Source organism: Rhinoderma darwinii, chromosome 3 (genome assembly GCF_050947455.1).
Source record: "Rhinoderma darwinii isolate aRhiDar2 chromosome 3, aRhiDar2.hap1, whole genome shotgun sequence".
NCBI lineage: Eukaryota > Metazoa > Chordata > Amphibia > Anura > Rhinodermatidae > Rhinoderma > Rhinoderma darwinii.
In genome coordinates, this window is record NC_134689.1 from 131,395,839 (window position 1) to 131,416,780 (window position 20,942).

Here is a 20,942-nt window from a genome sequence, read left to right on the forward strand (position 1 = left end):
CTCTGCGTTTTTCGCCCGCGGCCATTGAGCAAAAAACCCAGAGAAATACGCTTTCTCTGCCTCCTATTGATGTCAATGGGAGGTCAGAGACGTAAACGCCCGAACATAGGGAACGTTGCTTCAGTTTCCTGCAAGACGGTTTTTCCGCTCGCGGGAAAAAAACGCCTCTGCCTCCCACTGAAATCAATGGGATTCATTTTCGGCCGTTTTTTGACGCGTTTTCCAACGCGGTTTCCGCGTCAAAAAAAAGCTCCATGTGAACTGGAAGGAAAGAAGGATATTTTATTTAAGACAAGTTGCTTTGTTTATTTTAACTTTTTTTTTGCACCATTGGAGCAATAAAACAAAAATGGTTGCAAAGGCGGAGACAGCGGTAAGTCCCTTTGTATTCAGCACACAAGCGCCTACTTACGCAGCGCATTGACAGTATGTAGGCATAATTGCTCCCTTTTAAACGACCGCCCTTGGGGTTGGACCAATGAAAATGAAATAAGGGAGAGATCCCGGGCTCTGATTGGACGGCGGTGTGATGGCAGTCATGTGGGTTGCAGCGGTGCCCTGATCCCTCTCTCCGCTGCTTGTCCACTCGGTGTTTGGTCAGTCCCCGCCCCTCCCGTAAAAGCCTCCAGCCCCGCTCTCTGCTGCCAGCTCTATTCCTGACCACAGCGTGCTCTGCCGTGTACCGGACAGCATGGGCTGCTGCAGCTCGTCTTCCGCGGAAGGTAAGGAGGCATCCGCCTGTCATCACAGTGTGTGTAGCTGTCATAGAGCTAACATCGTCTCTCTATAGAGCTCTCCATTGGGAGCAGTGTCTGTCCTATTATGTAGAGAGCTCGTCCTGTCGCCCTATTCACCCTCTGTATGCCAAGAATAATAAACTGTTAGTGTGCCATCAGCAGAGAGGGTAGAAGTGTATACTAGTTCAGTCATCGAGACCTGCAGTGCACTTGTCAGGTGTGAATGAAGCCATCAGTCACGAGAATTGTTGCTTTTATTGGATATGTCGACATTGTACACACTGGGGGAGAATTCTCAGAAAATCAACATGTGAAATAGTTTTGTGATAAGTTATTTAGTTCATGTGACACTTTGTTGTCAGGCTATTGTGTATTATGGCGTATGAGCCTCCTCTGCTGTGTTCTGCTGTAGTTTTAAGGGGGTGTCTTCCTTGGATAGCCCTTTTATTTGTCCTATTAAGACATAAGTTCTAATATGAGAGGTGGGGGTTCCTGGTGTCCTAGAACAAGACTGCTGCAAACAGTGGGATGGAAGACCCATGGAGTGTTTGGCTTGCATTGATGCTACTGGTTTTTAGTGGATGCCATTCTTAATTTACCTGGTTTTCCCCAGAATCCCCCACCATAAAATGGATCCATTCCTGGTTCATTGCACATCCGTTCTCACGTTCGAGGTTCATTTGTGTTCTGCGCTGCGAGATGCAATATCACGCATCCCCCATAGACTAGAGTCCATGGAGAGAAGTGTGAAAAAATAGGATATATCCTATTTTCTCACGGACCCTTCACACGGTCCATTGAAACAACGGTCACATTGAATGATCTAGGTCCGTGTGACGGCCCTTGTTTCAACTCCCGTCACACGGACCTTTAACACGTTCGTGTGAATAAGGCCTTACATGATTGCAGATTGAGTTACTTGGTTGAAAAAGGCACATTCACCTTTCCCAGATCAATTCTATGTTGTTTAGTTCTAAATTATTTCTAGCCCTTTGTGCCATTTGCCATTATATAAACATCTAGCGGGTATTTTTTTTTTTTTTTTTTTAAATGCTTTTGTTGTATCAGCCATAACTATTTTTGGGTAGGACATTCCATAGTTCAACTACTCCTAACTGTAAAGAATACATTCCTATATTGATATCTGAAAAGCCTTTCCAACTTAATGTCTCCTTGTCCTGTGTACAGTTCTTGAAATGAATAAATAAAGTGCCGGGGACCATACACAGTTCTATGTGTTCTTTCCCAGCTGGACTAGCGCCATTTTCCTAGCCTCTCATTGTAAGGGAGACCTCTAGTCGCTCGCCTTTGAACCCCCTCCAGCTCTCCTATATCATCTTTACAGTGGGCTGAATGCCATATTCAAGTTGTGGTCTAAGGCCTCGCACACACGAGCGTGCTTGGTCCGTGATATACAGTCCGCACGTCGGCCGCATTTACCGGACTGAACACGCTGCAGGGAGCCGGGCTCCTAGCATCATAGTTATCTATGACGCTAGGTGTCGCTGCGGGACAACTGTCCTGTACTGAAAACATGATTACAGTACGGGACAGTTGTCCCGCAGTGACACTTACTGTCATAGATAACTATGATGCTAGGAACCCGGCTCCCTGGAGTGTATTCCGTCCGGGAAATGCGGCCGATGTACGGACCGTATATCACGGACCAAGCACGCTTGCCTGTGGGAGGCCATAGTAGGGATTTATGGAGGGGCAATATTAAATTGGGATCACAGGTTTTTATTTTTCCTTATCCACCCGAAAACCATATTTGCTTTTGCAGCTGCTGCTTGACATTAAGGACTGCTGCTTAGCTTACCAGCATAGTTAGGCCCAGAATTATTTGGACGGCGACAAGTTTTGGCATTTTAGCTGTTTACCAAAACATCTTGAATATACCATTATATAATCCATATTGGCTTTAAGTGCAGACCCTCAGTTTTAATTTGAGGGTATTCACGTCCTAATTTGAGGAAGGGTTTAGGAATTACAGCTCTTTGAAGAGGTTCTGTCACCAGATTATAAATGCCCTATCTCCTACGTAATCTGATCGGCGCTGTAATGTAGATAACAGTGGTTTTTATTTTGAAAAACTCATTTTTGAACAAGTTATGAGCAATTTTTTATTTATGCTAATTTTGTTTCTTAATAGACAACATCAGCGTCATAAACTTCTCTCCATTAATTTTTAGCTGAAATCGTAGCACAGCGTGATCTCGCTAGATCACTCTGTGCTGTCACATACTCCCACATTAACTTTACCGTAGTGTCTTGAGAGCGAATAGACATCACTTCCAGCCAGGATGGGATGTCTATTCACACTCCCGACACTTCGGTAAAGTTTCTGTGGTACTTAATCACAGCGCGAGCTCGCGCTGTGAATGACAGCACAGCGTGATCTTGCGCGATCACGCTGTGCTGTGTGAGTAAGTCACACACAAACTTTACCGAAGTGTCGGGAGTGTGAATAGACATCGCATACTGGCTGAAAGCGATGTCTATTCTAGGGATGCACGATGCATCAAACTTCAATACTGTTTCGATACTGTGCATCCCCAAACGGTTCGATACCGCTATTTCATGTATTTCGATACTTAGCTGTGCAGCCGCACAGCTCAGTATTGTAACACATGACTGTATGAGAGCGGTGCTGCGGCTGTGTAATACAGTCATTGCCCCGCTCCGGAGTCCTGATAACAAGTGCGCGCTGTCAGGATGATGCGATGGGGCCAGCCCTGCACTAATGAGCGGCGGCACTGAAGACCGAACATGGCGTGCGCACTGCAAAACACACCCATGTTCTGTCCTCAGTGCCTGAACCGCCGCTCATTAGTGCAGCGCCGGCCGCATCACCTCATGCTGACCGCGCACGCACTACTGTCAGGAGTGGGGCAATGGCTGTATTACACAGCCGCAGCCCCGCTCTATAATGGAGGAGATCAGAGAAACCTCTCATCTCCGCCGCTATTCCCGTGAATGCTGCGATCACAGCGGACTGCAGCATTCAGGAGGAAGTGAGAAGGGGGATGCCCCTTGGATCGCATCACAGGAATCCCTGTGACGCGATTGAGGGACATACCATATATGGGCAGACAGCCCAGGGTCAATTGAAGGACCCCAGGGCTGTCCTACCATATTTCTTGTTAGGGCATACTTAGGTATGTCCTAACAACTGCCTGTGTACTCTCTGTACACAGGCTAATTTACTGGCATATAGATATATGCCTGTGTACTCTCAGTATATAGATATTTGCCAGTACATTAACCCCTTCCCTCTTTGGCCACTTTTGACCTTCCTGACAGAGCCTCATTTTTCAAATCTGACATGTTTCAATTTATGTGGTAATAACTCCGGAATGCTTTTACCTATCCAAGCGATTCTGAGATTGTTTTCTCGTGACAAATTGGACTTTATGTTACTGGCAAAATTTGCCCGATACATTCAGTATTTATTGTGAAAAACACAAAAATTTAGCGAAAAATTGCAAAAATTAACATTTTTCTCAATTTAAATGCATCTGCTTGTAAGACAGGCAGTTATACCACACAAAAATGTTGCTAACTAACATCCCCCATATGTCTACTTTAGATTGGCATCGTTTTTTGATCATCATTTTATTTTTCTAGGACGTTACAAGGCTTAGAACTTTAGCAGCAATTTCTCACATTTTCAAGAAAATTTCAAAATGCTATTTTTACAGGGGCCAGTTCAGTTGTGAAGTGGCTTTGAGGTCCTTAGATATTAGAAACCCCCAATAAGTCACCCCATTTTAAAAACTGCACCCCTCAAAGTATTCAAAACAGCATTTAGAAAGTTTCTTAACCCTTTAGACATTGCGCAGGAATTAAGGCAAAGTAGAGGTGAAATTTACAAAGTTCATTATTTTTTTCCAGAAATTCATTTTGGATCCATTTTTTTTGTACCACAGAAGGTTTTACCCAAGAAATGCAACTCAATAGTTATTGCCCAGGTTCTGCAGTTTTAGGAAATATCCCACATGTGGCCGTAGCGTGCTACTGGACTGAAGCACCGGCCTCAGAAGCAAAGGAGCACCTAGTGGATTTTGGGCCTCCTTTTTATTAGAATATATTTTAGGCACCATGTCAGCTTTGAACAGGTCTAGTGGAACTAAAACAGTGGAAACCCCCCAAAAGTGACCCCATTTGGGAAACTACACCCCTCGAAGAATTTATCTAGGGGTGTAGCAAGCATTTTGACCGGCCAGTTTTTTTGCAAAAATTTTTGGAACTAGGCCATGAAAATGAAAATCTACATTTTTTCAAATAAAATGTAGGTTTAGCTAATTTTTTTTCATTTCCAAAAGAACTAAAGTAGAAAAAGCACCACAGCATTTGTAGAGAAATTTCTCCCGAGTAAAACAGTACCCCACATGTGGTAATAAACGGTTCTTTGGACACACGGCAGGGCTTAGAATGGAAAGTGCGCCATTTGGCTCTTGGAGCTCAAATTTAGCAGAAATGGTTTGCGGAGGCCATGTCACATTTGCAAAGCCCCTGAGGTGACAAAACAGTGGAAACCCCCAACAAGTGACCCCATTTTGGAAACTATACCCCTCGAGGAATTTATCTAGGGGTGTAGCAAGCATTTTGACCGGCCAGTTTTTTTTCAAAAATTTTTGGAACTAGGTCATGAAAATGATAATCTACATTTTTTCAAATAAAATGTAGGTTTAGCTAATTTTTTTTCATTTCCAAGAGAACTAAAGTAGAAAAAGCACCACAACATTTGTAGAGCAATTTCTCCCGAGTAAAACAATACCCCACATGTGGTAATAAACAGTTGTTTGGACACACGGCAGGGCTTAGACGGGAAAGAGCGCCATTTGGCTCTTGGAGCTCAAATTTAGCAGGAATGGTTTGCGGAGGCCATGTCGCATTTGCAAAGCCCCAGAGGTGACAAAACAGTGGAAACCCCCAACAAGTGACCCCATTTTGGAAACTATACCCTTTGAGGAAATTATCTAGGGTATAGTGAGCATTTTGACCCCACAGGTTTTTTGCAGAAATTTTTGCAAGTAGGCTGTGAAAATGAAAATCTACATTTTTTCAAATAAAATGTAGGTTTAGCTAATTTTTTTTCATTTCCACAAGGACTAAAGGAGAAAAAGCACCATAAAATTTGTAAAGAAATTTCTCCCGAGTAAAACAATACCCCACATGTGGTAATAAACGGCTGTTTGGACACACGGCGAGGCTGAGAAGGGAAAGTGCGCCATTTGGCTTTTGGAACTCAAATTTAGCAGGAATGGTTTGCGGAGGCCATGTCACATTTGCAAAGCTCCTGAGGGGACAAAACAGTGGAAACCCGCAACAAGTGACCCCATTTTGGAAACTACACCCCATGAGGGAATTATCTAGGGGTAGAGTGAGCAGTTTTACCCCACAGGTTTTTTACAGAACTTATTGTAACTAGGCCGTAAAAATGAAAATCTACATTTTTTCAAAGAAAATGTAGGTTTAGGTATTTTTTTTTCATTTCCACAAGGACTGAAGGAGAAAAAGCACCACAACATTTGTAAAGCAACTTCTCCAGAGTAAAATAATACCCCACATGTGGTCACAAACATCTGTTTGGACACACGGTAGGGCTCAGAATGGAAGGAGCACCATTTGGATTTTGGAATGGTTTCTGGGTGTCATGTCATATTTGCTGAGCCCCTGTAGTACTAGTACAGTGGAAACACCCCAAAAGTGACACCATTTGGGAAACTGCACCCCCTGAGGAATCATCTAGGGGTATAGTGAAAATTTTGATCCCAAAGGTTTTTTGCTGAATTAATTAGAATTAAGCCATGAAAATGAAAAATATTTTTTTTTTCCAACAAGATGTAGTTTTAGATACACATTTTTCATTTTTACAAGGAATAGAGAAGAAAAAGCACCCCAACATTTGTAAAGTAATTTCTCCCGAGTACGGTAACACCCCATATGTGGTTATAATCAGCTGTTTACATATATGGGAGCATACAGAAGAAAAGGAGCGGTATTTATCTTTTGGAGCGTAGATTTTGCTGGAATGGTTTGCGGACGCCATGTTGCATTTGCAAAACCCCTGATGTACCAAACAAAAGTGACTCCGTTTTAGAAACTACACCCCTAAAGGCATCTATCAAGGGGTGTAGTGAGAATTTAGACTCCACAGGTGTTTTTCAGAAATGAATACGCAGTGGATGGTGCAAAGTGAAAATTGCAATTTCTCCACTGATCTGCCCATTCACCGCACAAGATGTTGTGCCCCTAGAGAATCTTACCCCATAAATTGTTAAGCGGGTTCTCCCGGGCATGGTAATGCCTTACTTGTGGCCATAAATTGCTGTTTGGGCACACTGTAGGGCTAAGAAGGGAAAGACCGCCATTTTGAGCATGGATTTTGCTTGGTAATAGTTCTGTTTGGGGTTTTGCTGGTATTTCAGTTTATAATGTGGTGGCATATGTAATCTGTGCGGAGTATATCAGGGGTATATGTAATCTGTGCGGAGTATATCAGGGCATAATAGGAGGGTATAATCATGGGGTAAATAATACAATTATCCATAGATGTGTGTTACGATGTGAAGCGATCCGTTATGCGCAGGCCGGCGTCACACTGATAAACGGTTTTCTTTCTTATCCCTCCTTTGTAACGCTCTGCACCTTTTGGGGACTTTTTCTCCTTCGTAGTTTGGGAAATATTACTGGGAAAGTTTTGCGCTGGTATAATACGGGCACCCTCGCTTCCAGCGGATGTGCTATGTCCCTTCCCTTTCCTAGTTCCTAAATACTAGGGCCCTGAAACTGAAGGAATGTTCCCCTCCGGCCTGCGCATTGAGATGTTTTTTCATCACCGCATTACTAGTGCCGTAACTTTTTTATTTTTCAGTTGATTGAGCGGTGTGTGGGCTTGTTTTTTGCGAGACGGGCTGTAGATTTTATTGGTACCATTTTAGAACACATACGACTTTTTGATCACTTTTTATTTCATTTTTTGGTAAAGGAAATTACCAAAAACAAGCAATTCTGGAATAGTTTTTTCTTGTTTTTTTTCTCTGCATCCACAGTGCGCCCTAAATTACATGTTAGCTTTATTCTGCGGGTCGATACGATTACGGCGATACCAAATTTATATAGTTTTTTTTATGTATTGCGGCTTTTGCACAATAAAATCACTTTTTTTATAAAATCATTTGTTTTCTCTGTCGACATATTGTAAGACCCATAACTTTATTATTTTTGCGTGCACAAAGCGGTGTCAGGGATTATTTTTTGCGGCACGGATTGGCGTTTTTTATTAGTACTATTTTGGAGTAAATGTGACTTTTTGATCACTTTTTATAGCATTTTTTGGAAGGAGATGTGACCTAAAAACAAAGATTCTGGCGCTGTTTTTCATGTTTTTTTTTTACCGCGTTCACCGTGCGGATAAAATTACATAATAGTTTTGTAGTTTGGGTCGTTACGGACGCGGCGATACCAATTATGTATAGTTTTTTTTATTTTTACGGTTTTTCCCATAATAAAATACTTACTATGGGAAAAAAGTCAGTTTAGCTTTATTTTTATTTGAAATGTGTGTGTTTTTATTGTTTTACCACATTTTTATTTACTTTTTTTTACTTTTTTTACTTGTCCCACTAGGGGACATGAGGGCCTGATGCCCCGATCGCTACTCTAATACACTGCACTACATACGTAGTGCAGTGTATTAGCGCTGTCAGTTATTCACTGACAGCAAGCCTATGAGGACTCGCCGCAGGCGGGTCCTCATCGGCTCCCGTACAAGGCAGACTCGGACGCCATTTTCTGGCGTCCGATTGCCACAGCAACCCAGCGATTGCATCACTGGGTTGCCGATCGGGTGAAAACCTATCAGATGCTGCGCTCTATTGAGCGCAGCATCTGAGGGGATAATCTGCCGGATCGGAGAATAGCTCCGGTCCTGGCAGTTACAGGAGGGTGCCAGCTGTATAATACAGCTGTCCCCCCGCAGTGATAGTGCCGGCTCTGCTTCTGAGCCCGCACCATCACTGCGCCGTATATATACGGCGCTTTGCGGGAACCACCTCCCGACAGCGCCGTATATATACGGCGTATGTCGGGAAGGGGTTAAAGTTTAAAAATAAAGTAATGTTAAATTAAAAAAAAATACACACACCTTTTTTACAATAAACATTAAAATAAGTCTCAATACATAAAATATACACATTCGGTATTTGCACGGGCGTAATAACTTTCACAACAATATTTCGCATCATTTATGATGTGTACGCTGTAAAAAAAAATAAATAAACACTTCTTTCGATCACTTATTGATGTGAGGCGCGAGGTGTGATGAATTTAACCTCCATGTTCCTCACATTAATAGTAAGTAACCCCATCATTACTATTTAATGTAATTACTATTAATGTGAGGCACATTCAAAATTCATCACACCTCGTGCCTCACATCTGAAAACGGAAGAACTTTTTTTTAATTTTTATTACTGTTGGCAAAGTATCGAATTGGTATCGCAATACTAAACAAAGTATCGGTATCGAAGTCCAAATTCTGGTATCGTGACATCCCTAGTCTATTCACTCTCAAGACACTTCGGTAAAGTTAATGTGGGAGTATATGACAGCACCGCGTGATCTCGCGAGATCACTCTGTTCTGCGAGTACTGCTAAAAATGAATGGAGAGAAGTGTATGAGGCTGATTGGTCAGCGTTGTACACTTCTCTTTACAACGCTCAGTTGGTAAAAAGGTTAAAAAATGCCCAGTTGTCTATTAAGAAACTAATTTGCATAAATCTAAAATTGCTCATAACTTGCTAAAAAATTATCGTTTTTCAAAATAAAAACCACTTATCTATATTACAGCGCTGATCAGATTATGTAGGAGATACGACACATAATCTGGTGACAGAGCCTCTTTAATATGTAGCTACCTCTTTTTCAAGGGACCAAAGGTAATTGGACAATTATCTCAAAAGCTATTTAATGGGCTGTTCCCTCGTTAATCCATCATCAGTTAAGCAGGCAAAAGGTCTGGAGTTGATTCCAGGTGTGGCATTTGCATTCGGAAGCTGTTGCTGTGAACCCACAACATGAGGTCAAAGGAGCTCTCAATGCAAGTGAAACAGACAATTGTTAGGCTGAAAAAAATGAAGAAATCCGTCAGAGAGAGCACAAATGTTAGGAGTGGCAAAATGGACAGTTTGGTACATTCTCGGAAAAATAAGAGCGCACTGGTGATCTTGTGATCTCCAAAAGGCCTGGATATCCACAGAAGACAAGTTGTGGATGATCGCAGAATCCTTTCCATGGTGAAGAAAAAGACCTTCACAACATCTACCCAAGTGAAGAACACTCTCCTGGAAGTAGGTGTAGCCCCATAGAACTGAATGGTAGTTATAGAAACAGCGTAGCTTGCATGCTACTCTGCTTCCGTAACTGCTATTCACTACTATGGGAGTTACGGAAACAGCGTAGCTCCCGACCATAAAGTCAGGAAGTGGCCGGGAGTCAGCGATAGAAGACAGTTAGAATGGGGTTTAGGGAGGACCCATTCTAGAGATCGGTGTGGGTCCCAGAGATGGGACCTGCATCTATCTGACATTTGACATATTCTGTGGCTATGTCATAAATATCCCTTGTGGGAAAAACCCTTTAAGACAGACCCACAAACAAGCAACAACTGAAGACAGCTGCAGTAAAGGCCTGGCAAAGCATCACGAAGGAGGAAACCCAGCTTTTGGTGATGTCCATGGGTTCCAGACTTCAGACAGTCATTGCCTGCAAAGGATTCTCTACAAAGTAATTAAAAAAAAATAAATAAAAAATACATTTTATTTATGGTAATAACTTTTCCTATTACTTTTGAGCCCCTGAAATGAGGCGGCTGTGAAGAATAATAGTTGCAATTCCTAAACTTTTCACAGGATATTTTTGTTCAACCCTTGAATTAAACCTGAAAGTCTTCACTTAAATTGCATCTCCGTTATTTAATTCCAAATCTAATGTGGTGGCAGCAGAGCCCAAATCATGAAGATCGTGTCACTGTCCAAATAATTCTGGACCTAACTGTAACATAATCAGGTCCTTCTGTACGGTTATCCCCAGTTTTATTCCATTTAATGTCTATACATTAATCCTATTACTGGTCTAGGTGCATTACTTTACATCTTTCTGTTTGTTGCAGCATTTTATCCTCATCCTTTTTAGTTGTTAGGTGGCTTATAACAAACTCCAATTAATTAACTGTTATTGCACGCATCGTGGATATTTACCCATAGACTCCACACTGTAACAGTTTTCGCCAATGTCTTCATTCAGCACTGGTCTTGACCACTTCCCACATATAGATTTGCTGTTATGTCCTAATTGTCAGGTTACTGTAATAGTATGTACAGGAGCTGTGCCCGCACCATGAGTAGCGTGTGCTTGCTGTAATATACAACCGACATCCTGCTACAACCCCTTGATGCAGTGGTAAACGGTAACCGTGGCATCTAAAGCTAACGAAGGAGGGATTTCCCTCTGCCATCCCATCGGCGCAATGCGATTGTGGGGAGCCAATGGGTTGCCATTGCGGACAGTGGTTAACAAAGGCGTGTGGCGATCCGCCTGTTAGGCCCTGCCAAAGGAACAGACTAATATATTGCCTGCTAGTTTATTTCTAACAGGCAAGAATGCTTTGGTATCATTATGGTAGCGATCGCATTGTAGATTCTCCTAACGGGATTAAAAATGTTTGTTTTAAAAATTATTAAAGAAAAAACGAATTTAGAGAAAAATAAAACTCTGTATTGTGCAAAAGGGTAAGCCCCCCACTACTTTACATATTTGATATCGCCGCAGTCGTGAAGACCTGTATAATACAGTTAACGCGTTATTTATAGCACATGGAGAACGATGTTAAAAAATCGCACAAAAAACAAGGATGCAAATAAAAATACTAAGTCCTATGTACCCCAAAATGGTTTGAAAAATGACTCCCTGCAAAAAAACAAACCCTCGTACAGCTATATTATCCGGGGACCAAAAATTGCTTTGGATTTATATTTTTGTGTGACAAGAAGTCACTTACAAATGTACTGTCGTTTTTTAATTCTGTACTGAGTCGTGCAGTACAAATCCGGTGAAGTGGTACCAGAAGTCGTGTACTTTTCCTATTGATGACGCGGCCCGACGTGAGGGCTTGCTTCCTGTGCCATTTGTCTTCGTGTTATCAAACAGATGACCGCAAGGGGCTGGCACATTGCCTGTTTCTGGGGTCCCCAAGCAAAGCATCAGCTAGCGCTTTGCTCGGGACTCCAGCACTGCTCCCGACATCAGTGTCCATATATGGACCGTTTCATCATGAGTTTCCTATTGCTGAAGTCTCCGAGCAAAATTATCAGACTTTTTTTTTTTTTGTTATGTTTTTTTTCTTCTCCTTTGCAGCAGGTATACCATAATCTGCCACTTCTGTAATTATATTCAATAAATCAGAATATACTAACGAATGCGCCTCACCTAAAAACAAAAAGTTGCCTTAATACCCATTAAATAAATGTTAAAAAGCCTTCAAAGTAATCACAATATAAGAACCTGTTCACATGTGTGTCAGGGCATTCTGTTCTAGTTTTTCAGAAGAACAGAATGAGGGAACGCCGTGAATAGCATGCTGCGCTACGGTTTCCAGTAATTTTTGCCGGACCAGCAATGGAGGGCCCTAACAAAGCCTCCAACGCAGATGTGAACAGGCTCTAAGGTAAACTACATAGGGAGAGATCAGTCAAACTTGTCCAGTACAATTCTGAGACGGAAACTAAGGATAAATTGACTTGCTGTAGATTTTAAAGTTCGCGCTGCAGGTCAATTTATCTGCGGAAATATTTTGCAATGTGTAGTTGAGAACTTAATCTTACTTACATTGCTGGTACTGTAATCTGAAGATTTGTTGAAGGCAAATCTGCATGTAATATGCACTGTGCGCATGTGGCCTAAGTCTGATTTTAAATTGCTCTTTGAGGAAATCTGGGGTAGGTGCTCCACTGCCGTTAAATCCTTCAACAAACCTTTTTCATGGAAAGATAGATTCTGAATTAATTTAAGAGTTGTTCTTTTTTAGACACAATGTGTGAAATTTATAAATGGTGGGGAAATCAACAAAGCTTGCAATTCTGCCAGCTTTAAATTCTTCAGCGATTGCTTCCCTAACAATTTCTTTATGAATTAAAACAGACTTCAGATTATCTACCCAACAGCAACCTTGGTCTATAAATCTCCTGAACTTCAAGGCCCCCTGCACACGCTGCAGTTTTTGTTGCAGCAATATCTGCGTCTGAAAATCAGTTCCATTTCACCTGAATTGGGTTGTTTCTGCAGCAAGCAGGGGTCCTAAAATTGCCTCCCTACCTTGGTGTGTTTCAAGCCACAGACTTTTTTTTTTTTTTTAGCAGATTCACTGGAGTCCAGTAAGTAGTTCAATGTATTACAGCAAATATCAGTCAGTTGGACCTTTAAAGTCCTCTAGTGGGACTAAAGCATTGAAAAAAATAAATAAAAAAGCAAGCAATCATGGAAACTTCTCCTCTCCACTCTTCAGCCTCTCCACTCTTCCTCCAGACTCTGGGACATTGATTTCCAAATGAAATGCAAAATTGACTTCCATCTGAAAACAGGACTTTGGACCACTGAGCAACAGACCAGTCCTTTTTCTCCTTAGCCCAGGTAAAACGCTTCTGGCGATGTCTCTGGGTCATGGGTGGCTTGACCACAAGGATTGCGACAGTTCTATCCCATGTCCTGGATACGTCTGTGTGTGGTGGCTCTTGAAGCACTGACTCCAGCCTCAGTCCACTCCTTGTGAATCTCCCCCAGATTCTTGAATGGCCTTTTCTTGACAATCCTTTCAAGGCTGCGGTTATCCCTGTTGCTTGTGCACCTTTTTCTACCACACTTTCCTTCCTCTCAACTCTATTAATATGCTTGGATACAGCACTCTGTGAACAGCCAGCTTCTTTAGCAATGTCCTTTTGTGGCTTACCCTCCTAGTAGAGGGTGTCAATGACTGTCTTCTGGACAACTGTCTTCCCCATGATTGTGTAGCCTACTGAACCAGACTGTTGGACCATTTAAAGGCATAGGAAACCTTTGCAGGTGTTTTGCGATGATTAGAGTCTGACACCATGAGTCTACAATCTTGAACTTTTACCCAATATTCCAATTTTCTGAGACTAAATTTTGGGTTTTCATAACGTTAGCCGTAATCTTCAACGTTAAAATAAAAAAAATGCTGGAGATCTCTCTGCGTGTAATGAATCTATATAATGTGAGTTTAACTTTTTGAATTAAATTACTGACATTAACTTTTGATATTCTAATTCATTGAGAAGGACCTGTACATCCTGATGTGGAGGCCAGAGAGAAACGTTCCTTTTAGTTTCAAGAGGTGGCTATCCAAGCCCTAATATTTGGCAACCAGGAAGGGGAGGGCACAAACACGTCTGCTGGAAGAGAGCATGCCTGTATTGCACCAGGGCAACACTTTGTCAGTGAAGCTCTGCAAACAGCAAAGACGAGAAGGTCCAAAAAAAGCTGCAGACACTGGCCTGTGCATAAAGGATTGCTTCAGTGTATCAATTTTCATTGTTTGTTTACCCCATTATTATACTATCTTGTTATGCCCTGATGTATTCCACCCAGCTTACATAGGCACTGACACATTATAAATGGAAATACCAGTGAAAGCCCAAACTACTACCAAGCGAAAGACACTCCTTTTCTGAGCCCTACAGTGTGCTGCAATAGCAGTTTACGTCCACATACACTGTATGGCATTGTCATACCCGGGAGACCACGCTCAACAAAATGTGGGGTGCGTGTCTCCTGTGGCACAAGTTGAAATAGTATATATATTTTGTACTTTGCACCATCCACTGCGCATCTATTTCTGGATAACACCTGTGGGGTCAAAATGCTCACCCACGCCTTGGTGACTGGCTTGATGGGTGTAGTCTCCAAAATAGGGTCACCACTCTGGGGTTTCCACTGTACTGGTATCTCAGGGCAATGCAACATGGTGCCCGAAAACACCAATTCAGCAAAATCTGCTCTCCAAAAGACAAATGTTGCTCCTTTCCTTCTAAATCCTGATGTGTGCCCAAACAGCAGTTTATAGCCATATATAGCATATTGCTGTACTCAGGAGAAATTGCGTAACAAATTGCGTTGTTTTTGTTTTGTTTTTTTAAAGCAAACTACATATATAATTTTTACGGCCCAATATAATATAATAAAAGCCCCTGCTGGGTCCAAAATGCTCACTACACCCCTAGAAAAATTCATTGAGGGGTGTAATTTCCGATCTTTTTAGGGGTGTATCCTGTTTTGGCACCTAATAGAGGCCCCCAAATCCACCCAGTGCTGCTTTTTGTTTCAGAGGCCTGTTTCAGTCAAGTTGCACACTAGGGCCACATATGGAATATATCTAAACTATAGAATTGCTGTTACAGAAATAAATGGATTAAAATAGAATATCTGCAAAAAAAAGTGACACTTTTTTTACATTTCACCTCCACTGACTAGACTTGCTTGAAGACAGAACGCTGTGATTTCATGAGGTTTAACCATAAACCCACATCCTTTCCTTACATCCCCATTTCATAGCCAGATGTACCGCTAATTTTGTCTCTAGGTCTTCTAGTTAAACCGTTCTAAATACCGCTGAAGTTGTGGTTGGCCTCTAAAACGATATTTACACTCCAGAGCAGTTATCTGGTTGTCTCTCCAATTACTGCTGCTTATATGCAAAAGGCTCGTATCCAATTCTAAAAGGAATAAGGCAAGGAATGTTTTCTATCCTCTTAATTTCTGAGATTGTTTTCTCGTGACATATTGTACTTTGTTAGGAAAAAAATTTGGTCGATTAAATTCAATATTTATTTGTGAAAAACGTAAAATTTTTGCAAAAATGAGCATTTTTCTAAATTTAAATGTATTCGCTTGTAAAACAGATAGTAATACCACACAAAATAGTTACTAGTTAACATCCCCCATATGTCTACGTTATGCTTGAATCGTTTTCTCCCCGTCCTTTTATTTGCTAGGATGTTACAAGGCTTAGAACTTTAGCAGCAATTTCTCATATTTTCAAGAAAGTTTCAAGAGGCCATTTTTTCAGGGACCAGTTCAGTTCTGAAGTGGCTTTGAGGGCCCTCTATATTAGAAAGTTCCCATAAATCACCCCATTTTGAAAACTGCACCCCTCAAAGTATTCAAAACCACATTCTGAAAGTATTTTAACCCTTTTAGGTGTTTTACAAGAATTAAGGCAAAGTAGAGGTGAGATTTACAAATTTTAATTATTATTTTTTTGCCGAAATTCGTTTGTAATAAAAAAAAAATCTGTAACCCAAAAGGTTTTACCAGGGAAATGCAACTCAATATTTATTGCCCAGATTCTGCAGTTTTTAGAAATATCCAACATGTGGCCCTAGTGTGATAATGGACTGAAACACAGGCCGCAGAAGCAAAGGATTACCTAGGGGATTTTGGGGCCTCTTTTTTTAGGAATATATTTTAGGCACCATTTCAGGTTTGAAGAGGTCTTGTGGAACCTAAACTGTCGCAACCCCCAAAAGTGACCCCATTAAGGAAACGACACCACTTAAAGAGGCTCTGTCACCAGATTTTGCAACCCCTGTCTGCTATTGCAGCAGATAGGCGCTGCAATGTAGATTACAGTGACGTTTTTATTTTTAAAAAACGAGCATTTTTGGCCAAGTTATGACCATTTTTGTAGTTATGCAAATGAGGCTTGCAAAAGTCCAAGTGGGTGTGTTTAAAAGTAAAAGTCCAAGTGGGCGTGTATTATGTGCGTACATCGGGGCGTTTTTAATACTTTTACTAGCTGGGCGTTCTGATGAGAAGTATCATCCACTTCTCTTCAGAACGCCCAGCTTCTGCCTGATCACGCTGTGACGTCACTCACAGGTCCTGCATCGTGTCAGACGAGCGAGGACACATCGGCATCAGAGGCTACAGTTGATTCTGCAGCAGCATCAGCGTTTGCAGGTAAGTAGCTACATCGACTTACCTGCTAACGCCGATGCTGCTGCAGAATCAACTGAAGCCTCTGTTGCCGATGTGTCCGACACGATGCAGGACCTGTGAGTGACGTCACAGATCTGCACTGCCAGAAGCTGGGCGTTCTGAAGAGAAGTGGATGATACTTCTCGTCAGAGCGCCCAGCTAGTAAAAGTATTAAAAACGCCCCGATGTACGCACATAATACATGCCCACTTGGACTTTTACTTTTCAACACACCCACTTGGACTTTTGCAAGCCTCATTTGCATAACTACAAAAATGGTCATAACTTGGCCAAAAATGCTCGTTTTTTAAAAATAAAAACGTCACTGTAATCTACATTGCAGCGCCTATCTGCTGCAATAGCAGATAGGGGTTGCAAAATCTGGTGACAGAGCCTCTTTAAGGCATTTTTCTTTGGGTATAGTTAGCATTTTGACCCCACAGTTATTTTGCAGAATTGAGTGGAATTAGTCTGTGAAGATGAAAATCACCCTTTTTTTTTTTTTTTTTTTTTTTTTTTTCTATGGAAACATCGTTTTTTGTTTTTTTTTTTCATTCTTACAAGGAATAAAGGAGAAAAAACCCCAACATTTTTAAAGCAATTTCTCCCAATTACGGCAATACCCCATATGTGGTCATAAACTGATGTTTGGACCCACAGCAGGGCTCAAAAGGGAAGGAGCGCCTTTTGGATTTTGGAGCGCAGATTTTGCTGGATTGGTTTTCAGTGCCATGTTGGGTTTGCAACGCCACGGAGGGACCAAAACAGTGGAACCTCTCCCCCCACCCCCCCCCCCCAAAAAAGTCATCCTATTTTTGAAACTACACCCCTCAAGGAATTTTTCTAGGGGTATAGTGAGCATTTTGACCCCACAGGATCTTTTTTAGAGATAAATCGCTGTTTTTTTTGGTCACCTTTTGGCACTTTAAATTCTTTATTTCTTAGTGTTCACCGTGCGAATTAAATAAAGTTTTACTTTATTCTGCGGATCGGTACGATTACGGCGATACCATATGAGTATAATAGTTTTTTTTAAGTTTTGCAGGGTTTGCACAATAAAATTACGTTTCTATAAAACTTGTTTTCTGAGACACCCTATTCTGAGCCGTAACTTTTTTTATTTTTTCATCAAAGAAGCTGTGGGAGGTCGTGGTTTGTGTTTTTTTTTTTTTTTAATATGTTTTTATTGATACTATTTTGGGGTAAATGCGACTTTTTGATCACTTTTTATTCTATATTTTGGGAGGGGCGGTGACCAAAAAAATAGCGATGCTGACATAGTTTTCCGTTTATTTTGTTTGCGGCGTTCACCGTGCGGAAAAAATAACATTATAGTTTGGGTTGTTACGAACACGGTGATACCAAATATGTGTAGTTTTTTTTAAAGTTTTCATTTTTTTCCTATAATAAATGACTTATTATAGGAAAACAAACTTTTATTTTTACACTTTTATAAAACATTTTTATTAACTTTTTTTTACTCTTTACACTTTCTCTTTTTACCTGCAGCTCTGATCGCTGCTAGAATACATTACACTACCTAGGTAGTGTAACGTATTCCAACTGTCAGTGTGACGTCACAGTCACTCTGATAGTAAGTCAAAGAGCACCAGCCAGAGGCCTCATAAGCTTCCATACATGGCAGACCCGGAGGCCGTTGCTTGGCCTCCGGATGCCATCACAAGCATCCGCAGCCCCCACAATTGCATGGGGGCTGCTGATGTGCTACAAACCCCCTAAATGTGGCGATCGCAATCGAGCACCACATTTATCGGGTTAATTGCCGAAATCGGCGTCGCTGAACCGCTGATCGGCAACACTGGAGTGTCGGCTGTCGGGGACAGCTGATCTCCCAGTTCCCGATGCACACCTTGTCGCTGACAGTGTGCATCGGGAACAACATAGTGACTTCCTGTCACTCTAACAGGAAGCCAATGTTTCGCGATTTCGGACCAGGGTCTGCCGATATGCTAAAAAAAACTACAATTCGGCGATTGCAACCGATCGCCGAATTTAAGGGGTTAATTCGCTGAAATCCGTGGCAAAGGACCGCTGGCCGGCAAGAGTGGAGTGTCCGCTGTCGCCGACAGTGTGCACCGGAAACAACTCAGTAACTATACGTCCTTGTGCAGGAAGTAACCTCCCGCAATGACGTACAGTTACTTACTTGTGCGGGTAGGGGTTAAAGGGCAACTTTCAAAAAAAAACTTCTGACATGTCATAATGAAATGTCGGAAGTTTTGATTTGGTGGGGGTCAGAGCACTGAAACCCCCACCAACTGCTAAAACTAAGTGGCAGCAGCGCTCGGTTGAGTGCTGAGCAGCTATAGTTTCTTATCGGCTTTCTTCGGTGTACAGGCTCAATAGCCTGAGCCTGTACACATATTTCTTGGCTCTCCAAGAAAAGCTGATCCAACAAAACAGCTCGGCTCACACCCAAGCGCTGCTGCCGTTTTTATTTTAGGGATCTGTGGGGGTCTCCGTGCTCGGACCCCCACCAATCAAAACTTCGGACATGTCAGTTTTTGTTTTTTTTAGTTTAGTTACTCCTTTAACACAAAGTTCAGATACTCCACCTCTTTCAGTAGCAGGTCTCTCGGCATCACAGCCAGAGCGCTCTGCAGATACGAACGCTACATAAAACTGCTGACTTCTCACTCAAAGTTTGAAACCACCAATCGGGAACACCGGTTGTTCCTCACACAGCAGTAAGGAAGATTGTAGGCCCATGCCCTAGCTGATCTTAATTAAAGGTGAGCCCATCTGTAAAATAAAGATGGCTGAACCAAGGCCACATGTTCAGCCATCAGTCCTGTGCGCCGAGCCTCTCCATTCTATTGGTTGCTTGGAGTAATTCCCTGCTGTAGTGATGCCAGTCCTGGACTTGTATCCCTAATGTCAGCCAAACAAGCATATTTACTAGTATGTGCCCACTCAGGGGGAAAAAGTGCCAGGGAGGCTAGTCCTAACCCTTCTTCCCCCTAACTCTTCTTTTAGTTAACCGTGACCCAGCCACTGATCTCGGGGTTAAGTGGACTCCTCATGGTTCATGGAAATGGTTTGCAATGAATGTTTGTATTTTCACTATAGTTGAACTAAAGACTATTTTAGGAATGACTCTTGGTAAGCTCTCCTCTGTAGGTCTCCACATATGCTACTAATTGAAGTACAGCTTAGAGCAGTGTTTATTCTGTACAGTCGGAAGATCAATGCTAGTTAATAGATTTAATGACAGATGAACATTTTTCTTTTCACTTGAGCAATAACCAGTACCCGGGCATTGCAGGTTCATACCAGGACGTCTACAGTAAGTGCAGCTCTGCTTACTCTGAAATCTACTGGTGCTGAGAACTAGTATAGGCTTCAGAGTGTTTATGCAATGTATACAAGAATAGAGGTGGGTACAGCATAGCTAAATGAAGCCAAAGCAAGTGGTACACATTTATTAAAGGGGTTATCCAGGGGCCAAAAATTGCTTTGCATTCATATTTTTATGTAAAAAGTAGTCACTTACTAATATATTTTAATTAAATTCGGTACTAAATAGTGTAGTTCAAACACTGAAGTAAGCCCTGAAGCTTTTCTAATGATGACGCCGACACGGCCCACGTGACTGATGGCTTGCTTCCTGTGCTGTTCGTGTCGGCGTGTTATGAATGGCATGACCGCAAGGGGCTGTCACACTGCCTATTGCTGGAGTCGCTGAGCAGAGCATAAGCTAGCGCTTTGCTCGGGACTCCAGCACTGCTCCCGAAATTTGGTCAGTGACTTCAGGGGTTTCCTATAGCTGGAGTTCCTGAGCAGAGCATCAGGGACAGTGACTTTGGCAGCAGCGCTGGAGTCCCCGAGCATCAGCTGATGCTCTGCCTGGGGACTCCTGTACTGCTGCCAACGTCGTTGTCCATATATGGACCGTGAAAGTGAAGTTGGCAGCAATGCTGGAGTCCCAGGCAGAGCATCAGCTCATTCTCTGCTCGTGGACTCCAGCAATAGGAAACCCCTGAAGTTGCTGTCCATATATGGACAGCAACGTCTGCAGCAGTACTGGAGTGCCCGAGGAGCGCACCTGCTGATGCTCTGACTGGGGTCTCCCGTACTGCTGCCGACGTCATTGTCCATATATTGACAGTGATGTTGGCAGCAATACT

At 42.2% G+C, this 20,942-nt stretch overlaps 1 protein-coding gene across 3 annotated transcripts in view; it reads left to right on the forward strand.

The window, feature by feature from the left end:
- The first annotated feature begins 531 nt into the window (after window positions 1-531).
- C3H12orf75 (chromosome 3 C12orf75 homolog) overlaps window positions 532-20,942 on the forward strand; it is a 57,099-nt gene continuing 36,688 nt past the window's right edge. For all 3 annotated transcript variants that reach the window (XR_012882704.1, XM_075860078.1, XM_075860079.1), the window contains exon 1: window positions 532-722. Coding sequence is in view for 2 of the 3 variants with exons in the window: in XM_075860078.1 (XP_075716193.1) it covers window positions 692-722 (31 nt within the window). In the remaining variant the exon portion in view is untranslated. The remainder of the gene's footprint in view (window positions 723-20,942) is intronic.